The sequence below is a fragment of the Myodes glareolus genome, chromosome 9 (genome assembly GCF_982192425.1).
Source record: "Myodes glareolus chromosome 9, mMyoGla1.1, whole genome shotgun sequence".
Lineage (NCBI taxonomy): Eukaryota > Metazoa > Chordata > Mammalia > Rodentia > Cricetidae > Myodes > Myodes glareolus.
In genome coordinates this window covers 67,290,695-67,317,887 of record NC_142034.1, presented here as the reverse complement: position 1 = coordinate 67,317,887, position 27,193 = coordinate 67,290,695, and the positions used below count along the sequence as shown (strand labels likewise).

General features: G+C 45.6%; 1 protein-coding gene across 2 annotated transcripts in view; it reads left to right on the top strand.

Annotated features, from left to right (window-relative positions):
* The window catches only part of Gria1 (glutamate ionotropic receptor AMPA type subunit 1), a 319,398-nt gene that overhangs the window by 269,970 nt on the left and 22,235 nt on the right, over positions 1-27,193 (top strand). For both annotated transcript variants that reach the window (XM_048437744.3, XM_048437743.3), the window contains exons 12-13: positions 2,997-3,195; positions 9,838-10,085. In XM_048437744.3, coding sequence (XP_048293701.1) covers positions 2,997-3,195; positions 9,838-10,085 — 447 coding nt within the window. The remainder of the gene's footprint in view (positions 1-2,996; positions 3,196-9,837; positions 10,086-27,193) is intronic.

Sequence of the window (27,193 nt, the reverse complement as noted above, 5' to 3'; positions counted from 1 at the left end):
GGCTCCTGTACCCTTCACCCTAGCATTCCAAGGGGGCTTCTCTCTCTCTCTGGGTGCTGGAGCAGTAGCTGAGAGCTTACCCCTTGATCCACAAGCATGAAACTGAGAGAGTCAGAGAGAAAAAGAGAGAGATGGGGGATGGGAGCACTAAGTGGGAATGGTGAGGGCTTTGGAAACCTCGATGCTCACTTCAAGTGAGACACCTACTCCATCAAGGCCAGACCTCCTCATCCTTCCCAAACACTTATACTAACTGAGAACGAAGCATTAAAATACGTGAGCCTGTGGGATCCAATCTCACACAAACCACCATGGTGGGAATGACTGTGGTCTCAAAACTATAAAGACCAGGGAGACTTTCAGGTGCCCACTGGAAGCTGTAAGAGCTGGGTTCATCAGGAGGGGTCTCTCAAGCCTCGGTAAAATGTGTAAATTTTACTTCGTAACTCTGACTGGTTTTAAATCGGGGCAGCGAGTATCATGAACATGTTTACAGCTTTAAAAAGGTCCATGTGGGGCTAGGCTCTATCTGAAACTAGAGAGGAAGCTCAGATGGTAAAGTGCTTGCCACACAAGCATTCCTGCCTCACCTTGACCTCCAGGATTCATAGAGGAAGCCAAGTGTGGTAGCATGCACTTCCTCCTCGGGTTGCTCTGAGTCATGGTGTTTATCACAACAGAAAGGCTAGCTAATACAACTCACAGACTACAGTATAGATGAATGAATGAGTGGACCTATTAATACTCATCCATTACTTTACAAACTGTGGCTATGCAACACTTGTGTGATCTACCCAAAAGGAAGACACGTTGTTCTGTGAGTCAGAGCTCTGAAGTGATAGACTCTTGCAGAGACAAGGCTGGCCTTGGAGCCATTATCCCATCCCCAGCCCTTAGCCCTGGGCCACTCTCAGCTAGAGAGCTACAACAGTGGGCCAGCAGCTGGGAAGGTTAAAATTAGTCACCCCAGTTCTGCCAAAGGCGTGGCTGGTAGCTAATCATGTGCTGTGACTGGCCCATGGAACACACATCTCGGATGCAGCTGCTTCATCAGTGAAACTGTTGAGTTTGGCCAGAGCCCATCACCTCGTTCCAGGCATCTCTTTGTAGACGGAGCTCAGCTCAGAAATGAGGCAAAATGGACATTGTTTCCCTCCCGCAATTCAGAGCCAGAACCTCAGAGCTCTCTTTCCCAGACCTTTGCAAAAATAGCTATTTGAAATCAAAGACAGGAGGAAATGGGTCACACCCCATGACCTTTTAAGCGTGGCCTAATGAAGGGCCCCGGAAAGTGTTCCTTCAGTCCCCTTCTTCACAGGGATGATAGGACATGCTTTTAAAGAAAGGAGGTGGTCTAGATCCATCTCCTTCTCAAAGATGATGGTTAGTGAACCTGCTGGATCAAAAGCAGATGGCTGCTGATAACTTCCTTCCCTACTCAGTCTCAGAATAGGCTTCCTGACATAGGCTCCACCCCCCAACACCTCTACCCTGGGTAGGGCTCTACCCGGAAGTGTTTGTACCTCCACCCAGGAAGTGCTCGCTGTGCACTAGGCACCAGACTACCTGCCAGGCTTCTGCTTGCCTTTTCACTTCTGGGAAATGCCCTTCAGATAAACCACATCCTCACAGTGTGGTCTGAAGATGCAGACAAAGAGACCTATTGGCTCGTCCAATGTTGTACACACAGTGAGAGAAAACAAGGCTCTGTGTGCTTTGCCGGGAATCTACTCTCCTGATCGGGGTCTATGTCATCCCTTCATTATTCATGCTTTTTGTTGTGGCCACGGCAGCTTAAGGAAGGCTTGCTTGGGCTCTCCCAGAAGTTCATCCTGGAAGGAAAGGCACAGGGACAAGAATGTGAGGTAGCTGCTCATGTCTCAGTCACAGTCAGGAAACAGATGAAAGCTGGTGCTCCGTTCGCTGTTTCTTACATCTAGGACCCCAGCCCATGGAACGGTGTCACCCACATTCAGGATGGGTCTTCCCACTTTAACTCACCCAGTCTAGAAACTCCCTCAGTGACTGTCTCCTTGAATTCTGCCCAAGCTGAAAATCAGTATTAACCATCACATTCCCTAAAAATCACAGAAAGTGGTTAGAATCAGAATCTGGACTCTGGTAGTCCCATCAAGCCAGGCTCCGCCTCCCAACCTCAATATGCTAATTAGATGGACAAGTAAAAGTGAAAAACAGAGAGAGGAGATGCCTTCAGTGTGGTCACATTGTGAGTAGGGACGAGAAGGCATGGTGATTCCCCGAAAGTCCCTCCTTAGAATCTCAACGTGGTATTTAGCTTTAAACAGAGGCTTGGAGGTCCCCTAGCCAAGCAGCCCTGACCAGAACGTGGCCCTGTTCATCACAGTGCCAGCTCCAATCTCTCTCACTTGTCAGATGTGCGGGAAATCTCTCCCTGGAAGACAAGTTCCTCCTCCTCTGACTGGCCCTAGGGGTCCCAGACTCTCCCTTCCCCTGTATGAGATTCCTGAGGCCATCCCCATTTCATGAATCCTGTTGTTCCAATGGCCTGGTAGGGGACAAGCATCTACTTGACAGTGTCTTCGTTCCTCTTGGGAGAATTTCAAAGTCACCCTGAGGAGCATCCACACCACCCTGTGGGGTTATCGGGAAGCCCTGGACTGGGAGGTCCCAAAGAGAATCAGAAAGGTCACTGTGGCTTTCTTGCTAGTCATCTTTCTCTTCATTATTTGGGGCCCAAGAAAGAGACTGTGGGAACATCAGATGAAGCTTCATCTCCTGTATGCCTGTATACAGTATCACTCAAAGGACAGAAAGTTCGCGAGGCTTTGTCATACGACAAGGAAGGAGGCACGGCATCACACTAACATTTGAATTCTCTCTTCTCCCTCACAGAGCAGAGAATGCAATCGGGTTTGACAGCTCTGCTGACAGAACTCTGCTGGCTCCCTGCTCCTCTCCAGAGCTTTCTGTAACCGATGTCCATGCCTCTGACCCCTGTCCCCTTTGGCCTGCAGGTCCCTGTCTGGACGCATCGTCGGCGGTGTCTGGTGGTTCTTCACTTTGATCATCATCTCTTCCTACACAGCCAACCTGGCCGCCTTCCTGACTGTGGAGAGGATGGTGTCTCCCATCGAGAGTGCAGAGGACCTGGCAAAGCAGACGGAGATTGCTTATGGGACATTGGAAGCAGGCTCCACTAAGGAGTTCTTCAGGGTGAGGGCATCCCTGATCCCAAGGTGCCTTCTCATAAGGGAATCACTCCATTCACTTCCCTTCTTCATAAAGAGGGCAGGGGCTGGGGACGTGCAACTCTGTGGTGGAAGGACATGGGAGGCTCTGTGTTGCTTCCCAAGCAACACAAAATAAATAGATAGAGGATGGATGGATAGATAGATAGATAGATAGATAGATAGATAGATAGATAGATAGATGGGAGATGGATGGGTGGGTGGATGAATGGATAGAGAGAGATAGATAGATAGTAGGTAGATGGATGGATGGATGGATGGATGGATGGATGGATGGATGGATGGAGAGATAGAAGATGGATGGGTGGATGGTAGATGAATGAATGGATAGATAGATAGTAGATGGATGGGTACATGGGTGGATGGATAGAGATAGATAGAAGAGAGATAGATAGATAGATAGATAGATAGATAGATAGATAGATAGATAGATAGATGGATGGATGGATGGATGGATGGATGGATGGATGGATGGACGGACGGACGGACGGACGGACGGACAGACAGACAGACAATTACAGACAGCAAAGTAATTGCCTACCTTCATGCAGATTCCAGAAACTCATGGGTTTGGGGTTCAAGAGGACCACTGAGATAGACTGTCCTTTTGCGTGAGAGATTCATTCGAAGAATTGTTATTACTATAGATAGGCCGCATGGTAGGGGATCTGAGGAGAGTTCAGGTCTCTGAGGCGGATTTTTGGTCTCATCTTATGGGTCTCAGAAAAGGAGGTCTTATGCCAGTTGGGCGATGAATAGTCCACACTCCTTGTAGTCAGGGTGCCTCTGATTCCCAGATGGCAAGGGAGAGGGTCTTGAGTTTCAAGGGAGGGAGGAAGAACTCTTGTTAATATATATGACTTAGAGGAGGTGGGACATTGGGGAGGAAATGGAGAGGTGGGAGGAGCTAAAGAGAATCTGGGAGGAAGTGAAGAGGAGTCCATTAGGGTAAGGTGTATCTGTCTTACAGGTAAGGAACATGCCGACTGCACATTCCTGGTGTCTTAGAGCCTTGGTAGCCTGGGCTTATAAGCTCTTTTGGAGAAGTAAGAATTAGGGTGCCTGCTATTCTCCTAGAACCAGACACCAGGCAGGTTCTGGGGGTGCTTGCCTTTTTTCTTACGATAGCTCTAAGGACAAAGCTGTTGGTGGTAGCCATGGCCTGATCAGCCCCTAGACAAAACCTAATTCTTGGAACATTCCTTGGTTGTCTTAAGACCCCTGAGAAGTGGAATTCTGTATCTATAGACACTTCAAAGCTCCAGGGTTGATTTAGACCCCCATCAAAGTACAGGAAACACCATCCCACCCCTGTTCTCCCGGGTCTGTAGTTTAGTGAGGAATGACTTAGGAAGTGTGTGCACCCGAGACTTGTAGCTTTCCCTCCTGCTGTGGGTTTTCTGATATCAAAGGAGCCTTTCTTGACCCTTGATGGACTTCACACATGAAGATTAGGGTCAGAAACTTGAAGGTGTTGACGCAAAACCACATCTCTTACCTCAAAAGGACTAAGAGATAGTTTATTCTGGAGCCAAATATGAGTCATCATGGCCTGGAAACACAGACTTAGGTCCTTCGAGTCCCATGTTCCAGTGTGGAAGCTTTTGTAGCAACAGGACACAAAATTCTTACGTCAAGGCACTTTTCAAATACATTAGTGGAAGCACTAAGTAGGCAGTGAGAGCAAAGCAGAGAAGCCTCAGCTATAGGCCCCGCATGTTATGTGATGACACTCTTAGTCCTACGGTTGATGGAAAACTGGCATTTTGTTAATACATTCCAAAGAGAATGCATCTGTTAGAAGACCAGGTCCAGCTTTGTTCCTTAGTGACAGGATGGTAGGTGTACCACAAATGGGGGAGAAAGAATGGCTACTTAATAGGCTAAAGCTAGACCAAGATAAATTGTAATTAGGCTCCAGACCTGCAACATTCCAACGTCTCCACATCGCCTGAGTTCTAGTTCTTCTCCCAGCATTGCAGACACTGCTTCTTGCCAGGACTTCTCATTCACGATGGCCTCCAAAGTCATCCCTAGCCAATGGCTTCTGAGCTCATGGTCTCATGATTGCAAAGAATGACAGACAAAAGGGTATGAGAAGAGAAAACAAGCAAGGGTTATTGGGAGGTAGAGAACCAGTTCCCTGAGTGAGTTGCTAAGCAACACTCCAGGTTGGAAGCTTTCCTACCCTGGGAAGAAGGCTGTATATATTAATCATCCAACTGGGCCAAATCTGGTCCATTAATTTGAATGGGGAATTCTGATCAGTTGGTGGATCCAGTCCCCATGCTCAGGCTCCAGAACATCTTCCAAGTCTGGAGGAGGAAGAATGTGGAAGGAAAAAGAGCAAGGACTGGTTGATGGGCTAAGGAGTCAGCTTTTTCGGGTTTAAGGGTCCGCACTCGCTCATCAGGTAAAGGGCCCTGCGCTCTCTGAGCTGACCGCCAGTTCATACTTGATTTCCTTGAGCCCAGAACCCTCGGTGCTTACAAAAGGGGCGGCTTTGTCCCTGGATCCTCCTCTAACTGTCTCACAGCAAAAGCTGTTTCCTTGGCAAATAAGATGACCCACTGGAGGAGAGTAGCACTGTGAGACTAGATCTGTACCAGAGCCGTGAGAACACATGAAGACCAGTGGATGTGAGAAGACCTTTGTGTCAAGGCTAGATAGACCAGGTGGGGAAGCAGGGTCTCCAAGGGAAGAGCCCTTTGTCAACGTGTTCTCTGATGTTGTCAAGAAGGTGCCAAGCCAGCCATGCACTGAGCATCCCAACACTAAGGTAACCCTGGGGGAAAAAAAAATGACACAAATACTCCTAGTAGTCTTGCCACTTAAGCAGTTTCTTCATGCCAGGCGCTGGGCTAGCATTTCCCTAGGTCTGTGTGTTGTCTCCATGGCAACACTGTCCCTGGGAACTGCCATCACCACTGTTCAAAGAGAAACAGTGGGCCTCAGAAAGGTGATGGTACGTGCCTAAGCGCCTGTGGCTGGCCAGGTAAAATGAGGGAGGAAGCTGGCTGGTAGAGAGGAAAGGCACAGCTGTGCCACCAGAAGTTTTCTCCGTGCGTGGCACCGCGGCAGAAGTCTCATTGCTACATCCTGGTCCTAGTTTCTACACCTGCAAAAGAGCACAGCTGGGAGATGTCCTGTGAGCCCTGGCATGTCCGGGACTGACCAAGACTTTGGTGGATAGGGAGACATCAGCTTCCACGCCCACTACCCAGAAAGGGGGGAAAAGAAAGCATGGAATTCCTCACCCCCATCTCAAAAGAACCTGGCTTCCAGTCCCCATGGCAACCCGTCTCTGAATTCTCAATGGATGGTTTAATTAAGATGTGAGAAAGGCAATGGGGGCTACACAGGACAGATTCAAGAACAGATAGCCTGGCACATTCCCAGGCTTCTCTGCCATTCGTACCCCACTTGAGTTCCTGGAGATTAGATGGTCCTGGTGGTCTCTGAGCACAGCCTGGGCTTCCGGGGGTGTGGCTGAGCGGATATGATGCTTTTCTGCATATCTCTGCCCCCGGGGTTTCTCAGTTCTGCCTGTCCACAGCTTGTTCCCTGCTGTGCCCATCCTGTCAGGTCAAATCGCATCTTACAATCGCCCCCGCTGTGTGTGTTGTTGATCTCATGTCTGGAAGATCACCCGGCCCTGATTGAATGTATGCGGTTCACTGTCTCCTGTAAGAGAGTATGGAGCCTCCTGGACATGCCAGGATCGGGTGTGAGTGCTACCCCTTCCTCTGCTCTCCTCTCTCACACATTGTCACGGTTGTTTTCAGGTCAGAGTCAGACATTTCAAGTCAGCAAGATGTTTTAAAAATATCGTGAAATAAAAGGAGGAAATAGAGGTCCAAAGAAGAGTGTTCCAGAGAACAAACCAAGACTTAGAAGTAAAACTGAGAGCTGAATCCAGACTCCTCTCACCCAGTCCAGGGTTCTCTCCAAATCACTCTATGGAACAATGAAATAGTTTATCTAATGAGGGACCATCGCAAATTAAATCCATGTCAAATGCCTCCTTGAAATTCTAAGTAACTATTTTCAACATTTTAAACTAAAAACTTAGGATTTTTCTGGGTCATAAATATCTTATAGATCAGTTACCCAAAGTGACAGTTGTGTGTTGAAATGTTTCACAACTGATGTTCTTGACATCAAGAAAACAAACCTAATACTTTGTATAGACAAAAACAATTTTGCATGTATAATAAGGATCCTATATTAATTGAATGTCATCTATTTAGTAACTGATATACAGGCTATATAACTTTTTCAGTAACTGTCTTTTTCTTCATTTTAAGGCATTTGTAGGCAGCTAGCATTGGTCTGTTTCCAAAGTCTTGGGACTGGAGATAGAGATCGGTGAGCTAGGTGCTCACTGCACAAGTGTGAGGATCTGAGATCAGATCCCAGCAGTAGGAAAAAACCCGTGACAACATAGATTTGCAAGCCCAGTGCCTGGGAGATCAAGACAGGAATATCCTGGAGCCTTCTAGGCAGCCAGTCTAACCAACTGGTGAGTTCCGGGTTTACTAAGAGACGATCTCAGAAGGTGAGATGGAGAGCAATAGAGAAAGGCACAGATGTTGACCTCTGGGCTCTACAAGACAGGGAAAGATAAATACGAACACATATACAAAGGGAAAAGAAAATTCAAAAGCCATATTCCAACACCCCTAAAACGTCCTTGGGGAAAGCCTCCCTACCAAAAAAAAAAATACAAATAAAAGCTTGAGTGATTGAGAGGTTGTGAGGTGAGAGGTTGCTTTGCAGCACTGAGTCATGAGCCCTGACCAGAGCCTCGGACCATGAGGAGGACACAGAGAGGATGCCCGCCTGCCTCAGTAGCTTCTACAGTCTGGAGTCCAGTTCCCAAAATCTGGTGACCAGTAATCTCTACAGAGTACCCAGGCCAAACACTGAGTGACCGTGAAACTCATGACCTCCAGGAAAACCGGGCCTCACTGACAAATGCTAAGGCTTCTGGATCAAGGCCCTCGAAGGTTTACTGTGAGGTGTCTGCATTTTTACAGTGTTGGTTCAGGATGCAAGGGTCTGCTAGAGATTAAGGGCTGTTGCCCTGGGGCGGAGGGTCTCTGCGGACATAAGATTTACTCCGGTCTCTGGAAAGAGAAGGATATAAGTGTTCTGCATTAGGAGGATTAAACAATCTAGCTAAAACTCCCAAGAAAAGAAGGTCAGAGCTGGCTTCAGAGATGAAGAAGCAATTTAAATTTGGAGTGTGTGTCTGTGTCTGTGTGTGTGTGTGTGTGTGTGTGCATGCACATGTAGGCACAAGAAGACATATGTGTACATGCTCATGGAGGCCAAATCTCAACATCCGTTGTCTTCCTCGATCATTTTCCATCTTAATTTTTGAGATAGGGTCTCTCAGCAAACCTGCAGCATCTTGATTTAACCTAGTAAGACTGACCAGCTGACCAGCAAGCCCCAGGAAACCTCCAGCCTTTGCCTTCCCCCTACTAGGACTGCAGACATGTCCTGCCACACAAGGCGACTTTTCCTTAACATGGATATGAGGGTTCTAAAGTCAGACTCATGCTTCCAAAGCAAGCACTTCACCAGCTGAGCTAGCACCCAGTCCCAGGCTGGAGGCTTTTCAGATGTAAGGAGGTGCAAGTTCTGGGTCTCTGGCCTCATTCCTTATTGTCACTGTGGCGAAACGCCCTGACTAGGGCAACTCAAGGAAGGAAGCGTTTCTCTGGGCTTACAGTTCTAGAGGAATAAGAGTCCATCAAGGTGGGGAGGCACAACAGCAAGCTCACGTAGTGGCCAGAAGCAGAAAGCTGAGAGTTCACATCCTCAGTCCCACACACAAGGCAGAGAACGTGAAGTGGGAGTTATCGCGAGGCTTTAAGCTCTCAAAGCCTCTTTCCCGTGACACACTTCCTCCAGCAAGGCCACACCTCCTATACCTTCCCAAACAGCACCACCAACTGTGACCTAGGACTCAGATATCAGAGTCTTTGAGAGGCAATTCTTATTCCAGCCATCATCCACGCTGTGTGCTTTATCAGACAATTGATGTCTGGAGGGCGGGTCGGATAGAAAATTACTAGACCTTGGTGTGGGTAAGAAAGGTTTTTATTGTTGTTGCTACTGTTTGTTTATTATTATTATTATTATTATTATTATTATTATTATTATTATTATTATTATTATTGCTGTGTTCAGTGAAGTCAAATCCTGCTGACATTCGCCCCTCTGCTTTGGAGCAGTATACATGCCCCCTTTTTGAACTATAGACAGGTTCCACAATGTCTTTCAAAGCTAGACAGGGAGACAGGGACCTGGTTGCTTATCTTTCCCCTATTTGGAAGGAATATAATTGCTCAAAGGTAATTAAATGATTCTGAGACACTCTGTTCATTCTATATTTACAAGATATTTGTACCTTGGAACCTACTGGTACTAATTAGAGGCTCTTATTTTGCAATCACTCATAATTTGTTTCTTCCTAAGCTGATCTGGCTCATGAATGTGTGATCAAACTCCACTCAGCTCCTCAATGATGTGCGTGCCGACCCCAGTTCAAGCACCACCATCGCTTAACCCTGGCTTTGTTCCTATCCCCTGCCAGAGGTCTAAAATCGCTGTATTTGAGAAGATGTGGACATACATGAAGTCAGCAGAGCCATCTGTGTTTGTTCGGACCACAGAGGAGGGCATGATCAGAGTGAGAAAATCTAAAGGCAAATATGCCTACCTCCTGGAGTCCACCATGAATGAGTACATTGAGCAGCGCAAGCCCTGTGACACCATGAAAGTGGGAGGTAACTTGGATTCCAAGGGCTACGGCATTGCAACACCCAAGGGGTCCGCCCTGAGGTAAGTACCCAGATCTGCTTCCTTCGTGCTCCCTCTGCCCTCCCCATCTCAGGAACGGGAGCCGCTGCATTTACCACAGGCCCCCACGCATAATAGAAACTTCCAAGAAGAGATCTTCTGAAATGCCTGTGGGCCTGGAAGATTCAAGCCATCTGTGACCTTCAGCCCTGAGGTTGGAAACTGACCTGGGGGGGCGGGTGCCTCAGCTTGCGTTGATGTTGCTGCCTGTGTGTCCTTCCCCATGCCTCGCTTGTCACCTCACTCCCTAAGTGTTAGCTGTTGGTCACCCCTGTGCTTCCATCCTGTCATCTGTGACACTCTGTCCCTTACTAGACACCCTGCATCTAGCTCAGCCTTGAGCAGGGTTCCCCAGTCATACGGACTCTGGCGGGAAATGGTTTGTAATGTGTCTCTCAAAAGAAGTTGAAACACAATGTCCAAATGAAAAGTCCAGCCATCTGAGCCTTGAGAAACGTTCCAATCAAAGTGCCTCCTAATGAACAGGTCCCAGTTAACGCAGCCCGGGTGTCTGCCTTGATATAGAAGTCTTGATACAAGAGTAGGTTGATCGAAAGAGGCAAAGCTGAGATTATGTTCACATGCAGGACTTTTGCTATCTGTTCTAAACAGCTAGGGGCAAATTCTGCATACTGGCAATTAAATGGGCTAAAACAGAGTTAATTCTAGAATTTGCTACTATCCTGAAGAAGGGAAGACATTTTATTGCCCAATCCCTAGGTTTCCTAACCTGCGCACTGCAGTCCTTCTGAGGTCAAGAAGGTTGAGGGTCAAAATGGAATAAACTAAAGTCGGGCATAGTGGTGCGTGCTTTTAACCCCAGCATTCAAGAGACAGAGACAGGAGGATCTCTCTAAGCTGAAGGCCAATCTGTTTCAATCTGTTTGACATATCAAGTTCCAGATCAGCCAGAGCTACACAGACAAACCAAATCTTTAAAAACAAAAATCAGGGATTGGAAAAACTACATAAAGTGTTATCTCAGAAACATAGCCTTAAGTCACCAGTAAGAAATTATTAACTACAGAAGGAGTAAACACGTATGAAGAAAGGATATCCTCTTAGGAAGATTAAGTTGGGTTAATAAGAACTGTAATGGGACGGAGAGGGACTGCTTGACATGACAGCCATGGCCACTCTGCCTTGCTTTATTCATTCACGGAAATGGCATTGAGTTCCATCATTATCCTGGGCACTGGCACAGCAGCTGGCACCACTGTTCTGTACAAGGCACCCTTCCCATGTAACTACATGATTGCGAGCAGAGGCAGACATTCAACAGCTTATAATTGCTTAATGCTTTACTAATAATCATGAAAGGTACTAGGACGGCCTACAAAAGGGGCCCTTGAGGCCATTTATTTCCAGTAACAAGGAAGAACAAAATTGTCACTGTAAGATGTGTGGGTATGCTGGATAGGATATAACAACCAGCCTTTTAAGTGCAAGTTAGGAACTCTCTAGGGCCAAAACAAAAAAGAAAAAAATCAAAACCAAAGTGAAAAAGCAGAGGCTAATGATTCTGGGACTACCCTAAGCAGGACGGAGTTGCACATTGCACACCATCCCACGTACTCCAGAGTCAGCAACACAAGCAAGACATCAATCAGAGACATTCTGAAAGAGAGAGAGAGATGCTCATTAAAGATCAGGCACACTTGATAAAGTTCGAATTACAGCTTAGAGAAAAGACATATCTTTCTGTGTAAAATCTGGGAGTGTAGAAAATAGCAGGCAGGTAAAATCGAAGAGAGAATTGGTGTGCTTGTATGGGGAGGGGCAATCAGAGAAAATTCTTCAGAATGGTACAGAAAAGTGAGGACCAGAGCAAAGAGGAAACATCAGAGAAAGAAGGACTGACCTATGATGATTTCCAAGCATAGACAGTAAGTATAGGCTAGAGCCTGAAAGGTTTTTTCTAGAATATATGGTAAACATCAACTCAGATTCAAACATCAAATCTCTGGGAAGACAGATTTTTTAAAAAAAAAAAATCAACAGCTGAATCCATCGAAACAACAGGAGGCAGAGGGCAAGTAGAAGACCTTCAACACAGCTAAGTAGAAAGATCCAGCCAGGTCCTGGGGATGGGTAGAGCCTGGATCTGGGGAAGGCCTCCAAGGTTGCTTTCTTCAAAATAAGGTTTTACATTCAGAGGAACCAACGAGGCAAAGCAAGAAGATGGGGAGATGGCTCAGCAGTTGAGAGCACTTGCTGCTCTTACAGATAAGAGTTCAGTTGCTAGCACCAATACTAGGTAGTAGGCAGCTCACAACTACCTGTAACTCCAGCTCCAAAGGATCTGATGGACTCAGTGGGTATCTGTATTCACATGAATGCACACACACACACACACACACACACACACACACACACACACACACACACCACAGAAAGAGGAGAGAGAGAAAGAGAAAGAGAATGTGTGTGTATGTGTGTGTGTGTGTGTGTGTGTTAAAGTTTTAATGAGCAGGTCCAGGGGAAGAACAGCCTGCTCAAAACACTGCAACAAGAAATCATGACACAGAATAAACCAAGGGGAAGAGAATGGGAAGAAGACAGGGCTGAGCTTGAAACACAAGGCTGGAGAAGGTTTCGTGAAAAGTCTTTATTCAGATATTAGTGAAAATGCTCTCAATAATTTTAAGTAATTCTCCAGGAGTTGAAACAATAAAGATGTCATCAGGGATTTAAACACCAGTGACTACAACCTTAGTGGCATGGCCTGGTATTCACAAAACAGGCACCAGCATCCTGAGGAACTCACAAGAATCTTGGTATAAGTTTAGACAGATTTTTAAACAAGATCCAGACAGTAGTGTTTGTTGGGGAAATGACTTTTATTTCGGGAAACTTATAGACCATCAGCCTAGGAAGACGTGGAGTACAGAATCAGTTGTCACAGGTTCAGGGAAAGTTAGGGTTGTCTGAAGGCTTTAGGGTAAGGCCACCAGCTGACAACAGGGCCCAGAGAGGAGCTGTGGTCTTTCCAACAGCAGAATGCTGATACCTCTCCTCCCCTGTCACAGGCACTTGAATAACAAGACAACCAGAAACACACTGCAAGTTTCAGTAACAGGGAACTAAAATTTGAGTGTTCTGCATGGCAAAGCCTCCCTACTCTAATAACAGCCACTGGCTGTGGTATGAGCACTCTCTCGTCTCATCCCTATGGGCTGTCATTAGCCTCACGTTCCAGAGGCGCAGGTTCAAGAAAACAGACAGCAGGTGGGCATGAGGACAGGCCATCTGATTCAGCGTCCAGGCTGTGACTTATTCAAAAGCAGCTCCAGGGTGGATGACTGACAGTTCTGTCAAAGGCAGGTGCTAGAATGAAGTGTGTGTGTGTGTGTGTGTGTGTGTGTGTGTGTGTGTGTGTATGTATGTATTCATGGGCAAAATGATAACCATCAACTCAGGGGAAAAAATAAAGTGTTTGGAGTCCAGAGCAACCACTGGGCAGTCTGACAGCGGAAGATGACAATAGGCCCTGACTTAATGATACCAGGTCCCTTTGCTTTGAAAAGTCTCGGTGCATTTTCCATCCTCAAAGACTCTTCCTGGGGTCAGCACCAGGAGCCCGAATCTGCAGTGAAGAAAAGCCTACCTTTTTGGTTTATATTACTGTAAAATAGACAAGGCAGTTAGGACTTGAGAATGAGAGCAGGAGATAGGGAATGAGAAACCCAGACGCTCTGGTCGCAGGATTCCCAGAGGCCAGAAGGTGTCAGATCACCACACAGCATAAATTCACATGGGCACACATTCATCCACGTAAACAAGAATAGAAAATCATAAGTTCCTCCATCTTCAGTTACGGAACCCCAGGGACCACCTTCACATCAGGAATTCCAGCTGCAGGGTTGCCTCTCCCCAGCCCTCTCTCCAGCCTCCTTTCTTTGGAGTGCTTGGTAGTAGCCATGGATCATGTGACCTCTGACCAACCAACACATGAGTAAAGCTGCCAGAAGAGGGCCCAGCATTGCTGCCTGGGGAATCCCCATGCTGTCTATGGGATTCTGTTTCTCGTCTGTATTGAGATCGATGTTGGGGGTTGGCTCACCAAATTAAGTGCTTGGAGTGTAAGCCTGAGGAATGGAGCTCAGATCCCATAAACCTACATAAAAGCCAAGCCGGTGTGGCAGCCACCTATAATCCCAACACTCAGGCAGTGGTGGGGGATCTTCTGGACAAACTGACTACTTAGACCAGCTAAGATTAACTACGCTCAAGTCCAGCCAGAGACCTTGCCCCAGTAAATAAACTGGGAGTTATTGAGGACTCCTGACATCAACTTCAAACCTATGCGTACACATGTATACACACTTGCATATGTTTCTGTCCCGCTACAAAACTCACATACACACAGGCACACATACCACACACACATGCAAAAAAGGAAAGAATTATTTTTTTTAGCAGCTAAGACTATACACATACGCACTCCAGCCAGTTTCCCCTATATCTCTGCCTCCCACACCCAAGATGGGAGGAGCTGCTCCACCAAAATGGTTTAAATATAAATGGGTCACTTTAAACCAAACCCTAGAGATGCATGTGCCTGCTCCAACTACTTTACATGCAATGGCTGGATCCCAGGAAGCCATTCCATAGGACACGTGGAAACCAGGGAGCGTGGTGGAGCAGCTTTTGTCCTCTGAACAATCGCACTTTTTCAGAAACTGTAAGTCACTCACAAGACTGGCAGGTGATAAAAGCTTATTCTCTAGAAATGTGATGCTGTGTGCTCAGGGCCTGGCTACAAGATTCTCACCATCCCACCAAAGGCAGAGCAGTAACAGCCCATGCAGGCAGCTGCTCACAGGCCCAGGGCCACTTTCCTGGCAATCCTCCAATTGTTCTGCATCACATCGTTCCTCCACACAATAGTGAACATTCCTTCCAGTCTGTCCCCCCCCCCCCGGTGCTCCCAGATGGATTATAAACTTCTGCCTCCTAAGCTCAGAAAACTGGTGTCTAGGGGATATAAGTGTAGCTCAGTCAGTAGAGCATTTGTCACACAAACCTGAGGACCCAAGTTCAATTCTCAGAAGTCATATAATCACTACATAGACTGGGCCTATAATCCCAAGGCCAGAGAAGCAGAGGCAGGAGGAGCCCTGGAGCTCACTGCCAGCCAGTCTGCCTAGCCAAGTCAGCAAGTTCAAGGTTCAGTGAGAGGCACTGTCTCAAGAACCAAGGTGGTGAGCAATACAGGAAGGCACCCAAAGTTGACCTCTGACCTCCACAAGTGTATACTCATGTGAAAACACCCACCTAGGCATGTATATATAACAGGGTGAGAGAAGAAGGAAGGAAGGAAGGAAGGGAGGGAGGGAGGAAGGAAGGAAGGAAGGAAGGAAGGAAGGAAGGAAGGAAGGAAGGAAGGAAGGAAGGAAGGGCTTGAAACCCAAATGTTGCTCTAACACCTGTCAGCACTGCATAGCAGAAGACAGCTCGTGGTCCCACAGTGTGTTAAAAGACTCTTGGTGACAGCATAGCACTTGTCGCCCTACTCTGGAAACAAACACCCTGACAAAGCAAGGTGGCTCAATGCCTGGCTTTCCATTTGGACAGGTGGCATTCCTTTGAAGCAGAAGCTGTTTTCTTGCTGTCTCTGCATGTTTGGGCTTGGGTGAGGGGCTGAGTTATGTTTCTGAAGCCCTCAGGTTGTGAATAAAGATGGACACAGGCCAATGCCAGTATCCATGGGAAAGGCAATTAGTAAATCCACTAATTATAATCTATGGGCCTTTTGGTGCCAACTAAATGTAAGTGCCTGGCAGAAATGCAGTCTCTTCACTGAGATGCGTAGTCCCTTTAGTTAGAGACGATATGTTCAAATCTCCTCGGTCAAGGTACATGACCTGCATTTACAAACTCAAGCAAGAATGTACCCCAGATTGGCCTCTGTTGAATTCTTAACTAATGGCTTTCCTTCGCAAACCATCATCTGCCAGGATTTGCTAAGAGTTACACTCTAACCAAGACATTGGTCAAAGTCTAGTCTTTAACTTCTATGGTTATGTGGGGGATTCTGTGGTCTCTGTGATTGTGACATCTCCGTGTTCTGTCACATCTTGTCCATGCCAGATGTTTGGGCCAAGGGGACACAGGAGCACAATGCAGCTTTTCCCTCACTAACGACAACCATTCAGGAAGGTCTGAAATCTACTCCCTGGCTATTCCATCCCGTAGCTTCACTTCTGGCACCCACCCCACACACAGCACTCCTGTCCTGCAGGAGTCCTGGTGAGAGAGAAACAAGCCCAGCCCTTCAGTGCTGCCGTATCCAGAAAAGATTACGAGCAGAAATAAACTTATTGTTTTGTTGATGACATAAGCCAATCAAAGGGTTATGAAAGGGAGGGGAGGCCATGTCTAAGAAACAGAGAAGTGGCATTGGACAGAACTCTGAAGGACTATGAGAAGGAAGGGTGGGGGACAAGAGTGAGCAGATGCACAGGATGGGATGTATGGAGTGGCCAGGAACGACTAGGGCCATCTTTTTGTCAACTGGAAGACATGCCAGGAAGTAGGAGCCATGAGTTACAATGTAAGAAGGGTGGCAGCTGCCTCTGCAGTTTGGGCTGGATGTAAGCAGAGATCAGAAGAGCAATCCAAGGACAAGGATGGAGCTTTATTCTAAACATTACCTGGAGGTTGCTTGCAATGTGAGTAGGCAGAAGAGGGTCACGGGCAGAGAAGTCATTTGCAAAGCTGTCCCGGTCATCTTGAAAGGAGGCGGTGAACTTGCTAACAATTATGATGGGATGGGGACAGGGGACAGTGGCTGCCTCTGTGCTCATTTTAGCTTTTCTAAAAACTGAGTAGTTTGGGGGAAAGCTGGCTTTAGAAGAAGTTAGTGTTGTTGACCAAGAATTGAACAGGTACCAAATGATGCTGCCAATGGGCTAGATTCCCAAACAGAATCACCTCAGCTTTGCTCTGAAATGCTGGGAAGATTGTGAAAGGCCTAGCCTTGAGGGGTCTGTGTCTGTCTGCCTTTTTTCTTCAAACATGAGCATCTCAGGATTGCCCACCAACATTTCGGTCTCTCTGGTGTTCCCATGGGATATGTTTTTCTCCTTTCACACAATTTCCAGGAACTGTCTGTATTGACATCTGGGTAAAGGAAGGAGAAAAGAGAAAGCCACACATCAGGGATGTGTCAGCTGCAAACAGGTGGGGACCATGGGGCAGCTCTGTGTCCCTTCCTCCAGCACTCTTTCTTTGCCTGGCGCCGATCTTAGTTCTACAGACGACTGTGGGAAGTTTTCTTCTCCCAGTCAGCCACTCTGACCCTAGAGACAATTGGGAAACCAATAATCCAGGGATCCCTGTGGTGTGCGATCTCTAAAGACTCAGCCCCAGATTCCAGTGCCTACTGAGACTCCCTGGAGAGCTGGTTTTGAGGAAAAAAACATCTCTTCTACACTCTCACTTCTCAGGTTTCCTCCAACAATCTAGTTCTGAAGGCTCATAGCGCAGGATCAAGAAACACAGAGTCTGAATGACTCTCCAGGAGTTCTGCCCTGCAAATGAGGGCCAGGAAAGTTTAGGGAGAAGGATGGGCTAGCAGCAGAGGCCAAGCAGGGGGAGCGGTGGTGCGTAGCAGCAAGGTTGTCAGGGAATCTAGGCAGAGTGGCACAGAAATCACCAGCTTTGAAGGCACACAGCTCCATCCAGGTCTGTGACTTCGCCAGCAGTCGGAATTTGCCGGGCCACCATAGCTTTATCAGCCTCTGTTTTCTTACCTAGAAAACTGGAATTGGGCCAGCAAGGTGGCTCTGCCATTAAAGAGCCTTGCCTTACAATCCTGGCGATCTGAATTCAATTTCCAGAACCTGTGTAAAGGTGGAAAGAGAGACCCAACTCCATAAAGTTATCCTTCATCAACACACACACACGCACACGCTAAGAATAATTTAAAAAAAAACTGTAATAATAATTTCATGACATTTCTTCAACAAAGTGATAAAAATTCCACAAAGGACCTGTCACATAGACACTCCTTACTATTTTCTATCCTCTGTGCTCGTTAGACCCATCGGAAAGTCACTTGAAGTCTAAATAATTTGTTTGTTCCCTCTCTGTAAAACCCATCATGTCAGAAATCCACACGAGCCTAGCCCACCTCCCTCTCTGCTGCACACACTGGCTGCATTTGAAATAAAATGTCTCTCTCCAAGAACAATCTGTGCTCCTCCCCCACAGGGAACATGCTGAAAAAAAAATAAAACACTAATATTCATTTCTCCCTCCCTCCCACACTTCAAGTATCAGGCATTCTTCCTGTAGTTTGGTGCTGGTGAGGGGCCCTGCTGCTGAGGATAAATACAGTATGTCCCAGGGAAATGGCAATGCCTTTCAATTGGTCTTTGCCTCCTGATGGGTAGCCAGGGATACGTGTTGTCATGGTAACCTCATGAACTCAGTGACCCAGGTCAGGTCTGATCAAAGACAAAGCACTCTGGGCAGAGAGGCTGTCTTGTCTACATCCTCCTAAGAACTGGAGAGGGAAGAAGGAAGAAAGGGAAGGGGGCGGATAAAAAGGGAGAGCAAGAGAAAGGGAGAGAAGTGTATGAGTGTGTGTGTGTGTGTGTGTGTGTGTGTGTGTGTGTGTGTGTGTATACACATATGCAGTGCAAGCAAATTTGAATAGAGATGGAGGTTTTCCAAGGGAGAGAAGCTTTCTCAGGTCGGTACCCCTGGGGTGGACCACAAAGAACACAGAGAAAGCATCTTAGGATACTAGTACAGTATCCAGTGCAAAAGTCCAGGCCTACAGCATAGCAAGGGCTTGCTTTAACACTCAGTGGCCCTGATGGTTACAACATTCATCAAGCACAGCTATCCAAGACCTTGTAAGAAATACTGACCACGCCATCTTACTCACAGTGGGTCTGTGAGCGCAATCTTGTCTCCATCTTCGTTAAACAGGTCAGGAAACTGAGGCACAGGGAGGTGACAGAATTAGCCCAAGGTTCCCTGAGCTGGATTCCCAACTCAAGCAGCCTCAATTCCAGAATGTCTCCTCAAGCATTAGACAAGAATGTCTCCTCAGAGCTAGGCATGTGAAGAAAAGTGGTCAGTTAAAATTGCTGATAGGTGTTGGGGCACGCGACGATAATCTCGGGTCTCAGGTAGTGGAAGCAGGAGAATTAGCTATTCACAGTCAGCGTTGTCTACATCACCAGTTCAAGGCCAGCCTGGGCTACAAGATACCTTGTCTCGAAAAATCAACAAATACAAAGAAGACTGGGGTCATTTAGTGCATATATACCAACACATGTGCACACACACACACATACATTTAGACCTACGTAATTAATGTGAAAATAGAAAAACAGATTCCTGCTTCTACCCCAAATTCCATAGGATCCTCTTGTCTCCATTCTGCACTGTGCACCTGTGGAGTATAAGTGGCCCCTTTGGTATAGGGACCATCCCATTGGTTAATGTCTTATGGTATACCTCCAGCTGGGCAGAAGTTCATTTAGTGTGTATTGGTGTCACCTTGCTTGCTTATGATGTCTAAACTCAACTTCCCCCCTACACACAAAAGAAAGATTTATGCCTCCTAAAATTCCATATGCTTTTGGTTTTGTCTGCTCCATTAGGTAGATCATGTTAGACTGATGGTACCACAAGCACCTCCCAGCTCCTGTGTATGCAGAGCCCTGTGTGACTTGTGATTCAGTTATCCCTGGTTCCCTGTTGCAATATGAACCTAAGATAAGTTCTCAAAGGGCTCTGTGCAACCGTCAAACCTTGATCCAAAAGCCTTCCTCGTTTTTCATACCCTCACCGCTGTGCTAATGGAGGTACGCACCTGCCAAACGCCACCGCCTTTGTCCTTCTTAAGACACCATCCTTAAAGCATTCAGGGAAAACACAGACAGTGAAGGTTCCAGCCCCCACACTACCTGCAAAGCCATAGGAAGGGCAGCCCCACCTTCCCAATGAATCTCACAGGACACCAGTGGAATCTCAAAGGCAAACAAACTCGCACTGACTCTTGTTAGAACGCCACTGTTGCTGCCCGGGCTGAGCAGCTCAGAAACGTAACCAATTCGAGAGAGAAGAGGTAAGGATGTGAGGTGGGAAGGACTGAGATGAACAGCACAGGCGGGAACCTAGGTCCCATACCTAGGCGGGAACAGCAGCACCCAGGCTGCAATTTGCCTGCCAGAGCCGGCCTTTCTCCTGCTGATACACAAATTGTATGCTGCTTTCTTCTGGCGTCCACCAGAAATAGCAAGCTCCCCGACAACTTTATCTCAAACTCACTGGGTCTTTTGATTTTTCTGAGCTGGCAACTGCAGACCAGCAGATGGGGAAGGCTTTGCCTTACACCTGTGGACTCGGAAATTAAGTGTGCTTTATGGTACATCAGCTCTGCATGCGAACTCTTCCATATTATAGCTCTGCCATCTTGGGAAAGTAGCAGCAAGAGACAGTTAGTGTTGGAGTTAGGACTGGTGGAGGATGCTGGGTCTGCTAGCAACATCAAGAGTCTCTTGGGCAGGTGACTTCCAGTCACTAAGCCTCAGTTTCCTGTGGGCAGCAGCTCAGGTGGAGAGTGGGGTAGCAGGAAAAGGTTGTAAGAGAGTTCACTTGCCCAGAATGCTCCAAATGTCTCCGAAAACCTTTTGTTCTGAGGAATTAAGTTTATTTGCTTGTTTGTTGTGTTTGGTGGTTGTTTGTGAGTTGGGGTTTAAACAGCGTCTTACTATGTAGTGCAGATTGGCCTGGAATTTACTGTGCTGCCCAGGCTGACTTCCAACCCAACCCACAGTCTTCTTCTTTGGTCTCCTGAATGCTCAGATGACAGGTGAGCCCATCCCATATGTTTTGAGTTTATCAGAAAAAAAGAAAAAAGTAGTCTCAGAGCTGAGGGTGATAGAGTATGTGCTCATATGTGTCAGGCAAAACACTTTTCGTAGAACTCTTACCTTTGGTGACTTGACTTTTACTAGGAAGGTAACTTTCCTCCAAGGGATCTGGCGCCTCTGCAGCCACCTGCACTCACGTGCAAGTGTGCACATACACACAAACACACATACACACATTCACATGAGATTTTAAAAAATAACTAAAGAAGTCTGGAACTGGAGAGATAGTCCAGTGGTTAAGAGCACTTGTTGCTCTTGCAGAGGACGTGGGTTCGGTCTCCAGTAACATGCTGGGCAGCTCACAACTGCCTATGACTCCAGGAGATCCAATGCCCTCATCTGGCCTCTGCAGACACCTGATGTGCACACACACACACAATATTTTTAATCTTTAAATGATAACTTTCTTTTTTAAAATTTATTTTCCTTTTTAAAGAAAAAACTATCTTTTTTCATTTTACATACCAATCCCAGTTCCCACACCCTCCCCGCTTCTATTCCATCCATCTACCCCCACCCCCACTCCATCTACTCCTCAGAGAGGGTAAGGTGCATTGCTTTATGGAAGGGCCAAGACCCTACCTACTATATCAAGACTGAGCAAGGTATCCATCCAAAGAAAATTGATTCAAAAAAAAAAAAGCAGTACCAGCAGTAGGGATAAATCCTGGTGCTTCTGCCAGTGGCCCCACAGCCTACCCAGCCATACAACTGTCACCCACATTCAGAGGGAGAAGTCTGAATCTATGCTGGTTCCTTCCCTGTCTGGCTGGAGTTGGTGAGCTCCCATTAGCTCAGGTAAACTGTTTCAGTGAGTGAACCCATCATGGTCTTGACTTCTTTGCTCATAGTCTCACTCCTCCCACTCTTCAACTAGACTTTGGGAGCTCAGCCCAGTGCTCTGCTGCAGGTCTCTGTCTCTGTTTCCATCAGTTGCTGGATGAAGATTCTATGGTGATATTTAAGATATTCATCAGTCTGACTACAGGGCAAGGCCAGTTCGGGAACCCTCTCCTCTGTTGCTTAGGGTCTTAACTGGGGTCATCCTTGTGGATTCCTGGGAATTTCTCCAGTGACAGGTTTCTTGCTCACCCCATAATGACTCCCTCAATCAAAATATCTCTTTCCTTGCTCTCATCTCTGTCCTTCCTCCATCTCGACTATCCCGTTCCCTCAAGTTCTTCTCCCCCCTCCCTTTCTCCCCTTCTTTTCCCCTCTACCCTCCCTTCTCCTCCCACCCCCATGCTCCCAATTTTGCCAGGCGATCTTGTCTATTTCCCCTTTCCATGTGGATCTATGTATGTTTTTCTTAGGGTTCACCTGTTACTTAGCTTCCCTAGGATCATGAACTATAGACTCAATATGCTTTTCTTTATAGCTAGTATCCACTTATGAGTGAGTACATACCATGTTTATCTTTCTGGGTCTGGGTTACCTCAAACAGAATTTTTTTTCTAGTTCTATCCATTTGCATATGAATCTCAAGATGTCATTGTTTTTTTACCACTGGGTAGTATTCTAATGTGTAAATTGCCACATTTTCTTTATTCATTCTTCAGTTAAGGGGCATCTAGGTTGTTTCCAGGTTCTGGCTATTATGAATAATGCTGCTGTGAACATAGTTGAACACATGTCCTTGTAGTATGACTGAGCATGCATTGGGTATATGCCCAAGAGTGGTATTACTGTGTCCTGAGGTAGATTGATTCCCAATTTTCTGAGAAACCACAATTCTGATCTCCAGAGTGGTTGTACAAGTTTGCATTCCCACCAGCAATGGAAGAGTGTTTCCTTACTACACATCCTCTCCAGCATAAGTTATCACTGGTGTTTTTGATGTTAGCCATTCTGACAGGTGTAAAATGGTATCTCAGAGTTGTTCTGATTTGCATTTCCCTGATGGCTAAGGATGTTGAACATTTCCTTAGGTATCTTCTGGCCATTTGAGTTTCTTCTGTTGAGAATTCTCTGTTTGGTTCTGTACCCCATTTTTAATTGGGTTATTTGTAATTTTGATGTCTAATTTCTTGAGTTCTTTATATATTTTGAAGATCAGTCCTCTGATGTGGGCTTGGTAAAGATCTTTTTCCATTCAGTAGTCTGCCTTTTTGTCTTATTGACTGTGTTCTTTGCCTTACAAAAGCTTCTCAGTTTCAGAAGATTCCATTTATTTATTGTTGCTCTCAGTATCTATGCTACTGGTGTTATATTTAGGAAGTGGTCTCTTGTTCCAATGTGTTCAAGTGTACTTCCCACTTTCTCTTCTACCAGATTTAGTGTGGTCAGATTTATATTGAGGTCTTTGATCCATTTGAACTTGAGTTTTATGTATGGGGATAGATATGAATCTATTTTCATTCTTCTACATGTTGATATTCAGTTATATCAACATCATTTGTTGAAGATATTTTCTTTTTTCCATTGTATAATTTTAGCTTGTCAAAAATCAGGAGTTCATAGGTGTGTGGATTAATATCTGGGTCTTCAATTTGATTCTATTGGTCGACCTCCCTGTTTTTATGCCAATACCAAGCTCTTTTCATTACTGTAGCTCTGTAATAGATTTTGATATCAGGGATGGTAATGCCTCCGGAAGTTCCTTTATTGTACAGGATTGTTTTGGCTATCCTGAGATTTTTGTTTTTCCAAAAGATAACTTTCTTGCCAAGCAGGATTCCCCTTGTAAAAAGACTTACATAATTTCTTCCCTCATAATTTAGCCCAGAAAAACTGGTAATTTTAGAATAAAAAGATATTTGCTAACCAGTTGTAACCCAGGTTTAGTCTCCCCTCCCACAAATCCTTTCTGAATGAAAATAATGATGGCCGTTGTCACTAGTCACCAAAGTCAGTTCTCGGGATGCTGTCTAACTGAATGACACACAAGCACACCCATGAGGAATGCTTGGAGGACAGATCCCAACACAAAGTCTTCAGGAGTTGCACCTGGATGGGGCTGGTAAAAACACAAAACTGAGTCCCAGTGTGGTCGGGAAAAGGCGTGGTCTAAGTTCATTCTTGTTTGTGCAATTCAGCATCTCCAAACATCAGGCTGAGGACCTGCCACTGCCTGCCCAAGATAGAGTTCTCAGCAGCCTGCAGTGAGACAGGATGGACAAGACAATGCTCCAAGGGCTCCAATGTCCATGCTCTCCCTCAAGGGAGTGTGCTAGATGGTGACTGGTCTCTTTTGAGCATTTTACTTAGCAAAATTAACATCTAATTCATGGTTTGCTTTTTCTCACATCCATATTTGATTATTGTTTTTCTCATCCATAATATCTAGATGTCTAGGAACCACCAGTAGTTGGAGGATAGAGTACTGCCCAGAACCCCAGAGTTACCATGGCATTTCAGCTTAACAGACAACTTTCCAAGTCCATTTTCCTACAAGTTTTATTTTTCTTCACAGCTAAGTAAAATTCCACTGCGTACATGAGTGCTTTGAATTTTCATTCCTCTAATGACTAAGAGTGATGAAATTTTTAATAAAATGCCCATGTACATTTCTTCTTTTGAAGTCTGTTCATCTCATCAGCCCATTTATTGATTGGCATGGGTTGGGGGGATTAATTTTTGGAAGTTCTTTGTATAAATTCTAGGTTCCAATCCTCTGTCCAAGCTCTAGACAGCCAAGATTTTCCCCCATTCTGTAGATTGTCTGTTTACACTGCTAACATCCCCTCTTGCCACGCAGAACCTTTTGGATTTTGTGGCATCCTATTTGTTGATTCTCAAGACTCTTCCTGTGCTATTGATGTCTGCTCAGAAAGCCTTTGCCTGTGTCTGCAGCTTGGAGTGGACTGCCCATATTTTCTTCTAGAAGTTTCAAAAAAAATCCAGGCTTGAAATTGAGATCTTTGATCTATTTCGAATTAATTTTTGTTCAGGGTGAGGGATGAGGGTCTAAGTTCATGTGGATATCTAGTTTTGCCAGTACCTTTGTTAAGCGGGCTTTTTGTCCCTCTGTGTGCCTTTGATCCTTTGTCAAAAATTAAGAGGCAATATCAGTATGAGTTTGTCCTCTGTTTTATTACATTAGTCTGCATACCTGTTTTTATGCAAGTACCATGCTGTCTTTGTCACTGTAGCTCCATAGAATAATTTGAGGTCAGATATTGTGATGCCTTCAGCAGTGTTCTTTCTGCTTAGGATTGCTTTGGCTCGACACGGTCTTTGTGTTTTCATGTGATTTGGGGAATTTTTTTTCTAGTTCTGTGAAAAATGTCTCTTATTACTTTGGCTAAGACTTCAAGCACTATACAAAGAGTAGAAGTAGTCACCACCCTTGTCTCATTCCATATCTTAGAAGAAATGTTTTTTCTTTGTTTTCCCATTTGCTATAATGTTGGCTGCAGGTTTGTCATATATAATCTTCGTCGTTTTAAAAGCTGCCCTGTCTGTTTTTAATTTCTCCAGGGCTTTTATCATGAAGCCGTGCTGACCTTTGTCAGTTGCCTTGTCTGCAGCTATCGGGATGATCATGTGATCTCAGACCTTAAACTTATTTATGTAGTGAATTATATTTATTGATCTGTGAATGTTGGAGCAACTTTGCATTTCTGGGATGAAACCAACTTGATCACGCTGTTTAATCTTCCCAGTGTGTGCTTTATTTTTGTGTGCAAGTGCTGTCTTGAAATGTCCTGTATCTATTGTCCATCATGAAAGTTGGTCTGTAGCTCCCTTTTGCTCGTTAGCCTGTTACTGTGTCTCCACCTAATTTTGATATCGGGATAATGCTGGTTGTGTAGAATGAGCTCAGCAGTGTCCCTTACCATTCTGCTTTATAGAATAGTTTGAGAAATATTGATATTAGACCCTAAAAGTTTTCTAGAGTCCAGGGCCTGGTGACACAACTTGGTAGGTAAAGGTACCTGCCACCAAGCTTGATGACCCAAGTTTGATCCTGAAAACCCACATGGTGGAAAGAGAGAACTGACTCCCATAAGTTGTCCTCTGACCTCCACATGCTCTGCCACGGCATGTGAACATGAGCACCCATGCATGTGCATACACATGCACACATAATAAGTCGATAAATGAATAAATAAACAAATGTCATTTTGTGTTTGTTCGTTTTACTGAATTCAACAGGGAGTCCATCTGGTCCTGGACTGTTCTTTCTGGGAAGACTTTTAATTATTGGCTTCAATGGCATTGCTCATTATGAGTTTGTTTAGAATTATTTCTATCTTCTGGCTTTTGGTAGGCCATGTGCATTTAGAAATCTAGCCATTTCATCTATATCTTCTGGCCTTTGAGAATATGTTTTCATAGCTTTCTCTGTAGGAACAACTCTCTTTGCCACTAATTTTATTTTTTGTTCTCTCATTTTCTCACTCTCTTCCTCCCTTCTTCCCTCCCTTTCTTGTTTTCTCTTCCTCCCTCTCTCCCGTTCCCTCTTCCTCAGTTAGCTTGGCTAGGGAGTTGTAATCTTATTAACTTTATAATGAAGAACCGAATCTTTCTTTGATGTATTTTATTTACTGTTCTTTCGGCCCCCGTCTCATCTCCCTCTGCCTTATCTTTATTGTTTCTTGCTGTCTGTTGGCTTTGGGGTTGCCTTCATGTTTTTCTAGAGTTGTGAAATGCATTGTTGGTTTTGGGTTTTATTTGAGATTTCTGTGTTTTCTTACCGTGAGCACTTCTAGCTATAAAACTTCTCAGGGCTGCTCTATCCGATTCCCAGAGGACCTGGTAGGCCATGTTGCCACTCTCATTTGTTTCTTAGGAATTTTATAATTTCCTCCATGAGTTCTTCAGTGATCTGTTGTTTTGATCAAATGTGCTGTTCAGTTTCTAAGTATTTTGGGTCATTACTGAATATTCTCTTGTTATTTCATTCAACAGTGATAAGACAAAATGCTACAATTTTTCTTGACGTGTGTGTGCGTGTGTGTGTGTGTGTGTGTGTGTGTGTGTGTGTGTGTAAAGGCTTACTTTGTGACCTATGGTGTGATCAGCTTTCGAGAAGCTTCCATGCACTGTTGAACACATGTGTTCCCTATGCCTTGGCTGCAATGTCCTGTAGATTACTAAATTGTTATTAAACCATTAGAGACAGCTGGCCTATGATGCAGCGTACCCTTGGACCCCTGAAGTACCTTTGCTGAAGTCGCACCCCTGCTTGCTGTGCTGGCGCTAGGGGGTCTGGGGATGCTGCAGTCTGTTCTAAACAAAAGCTTTAAG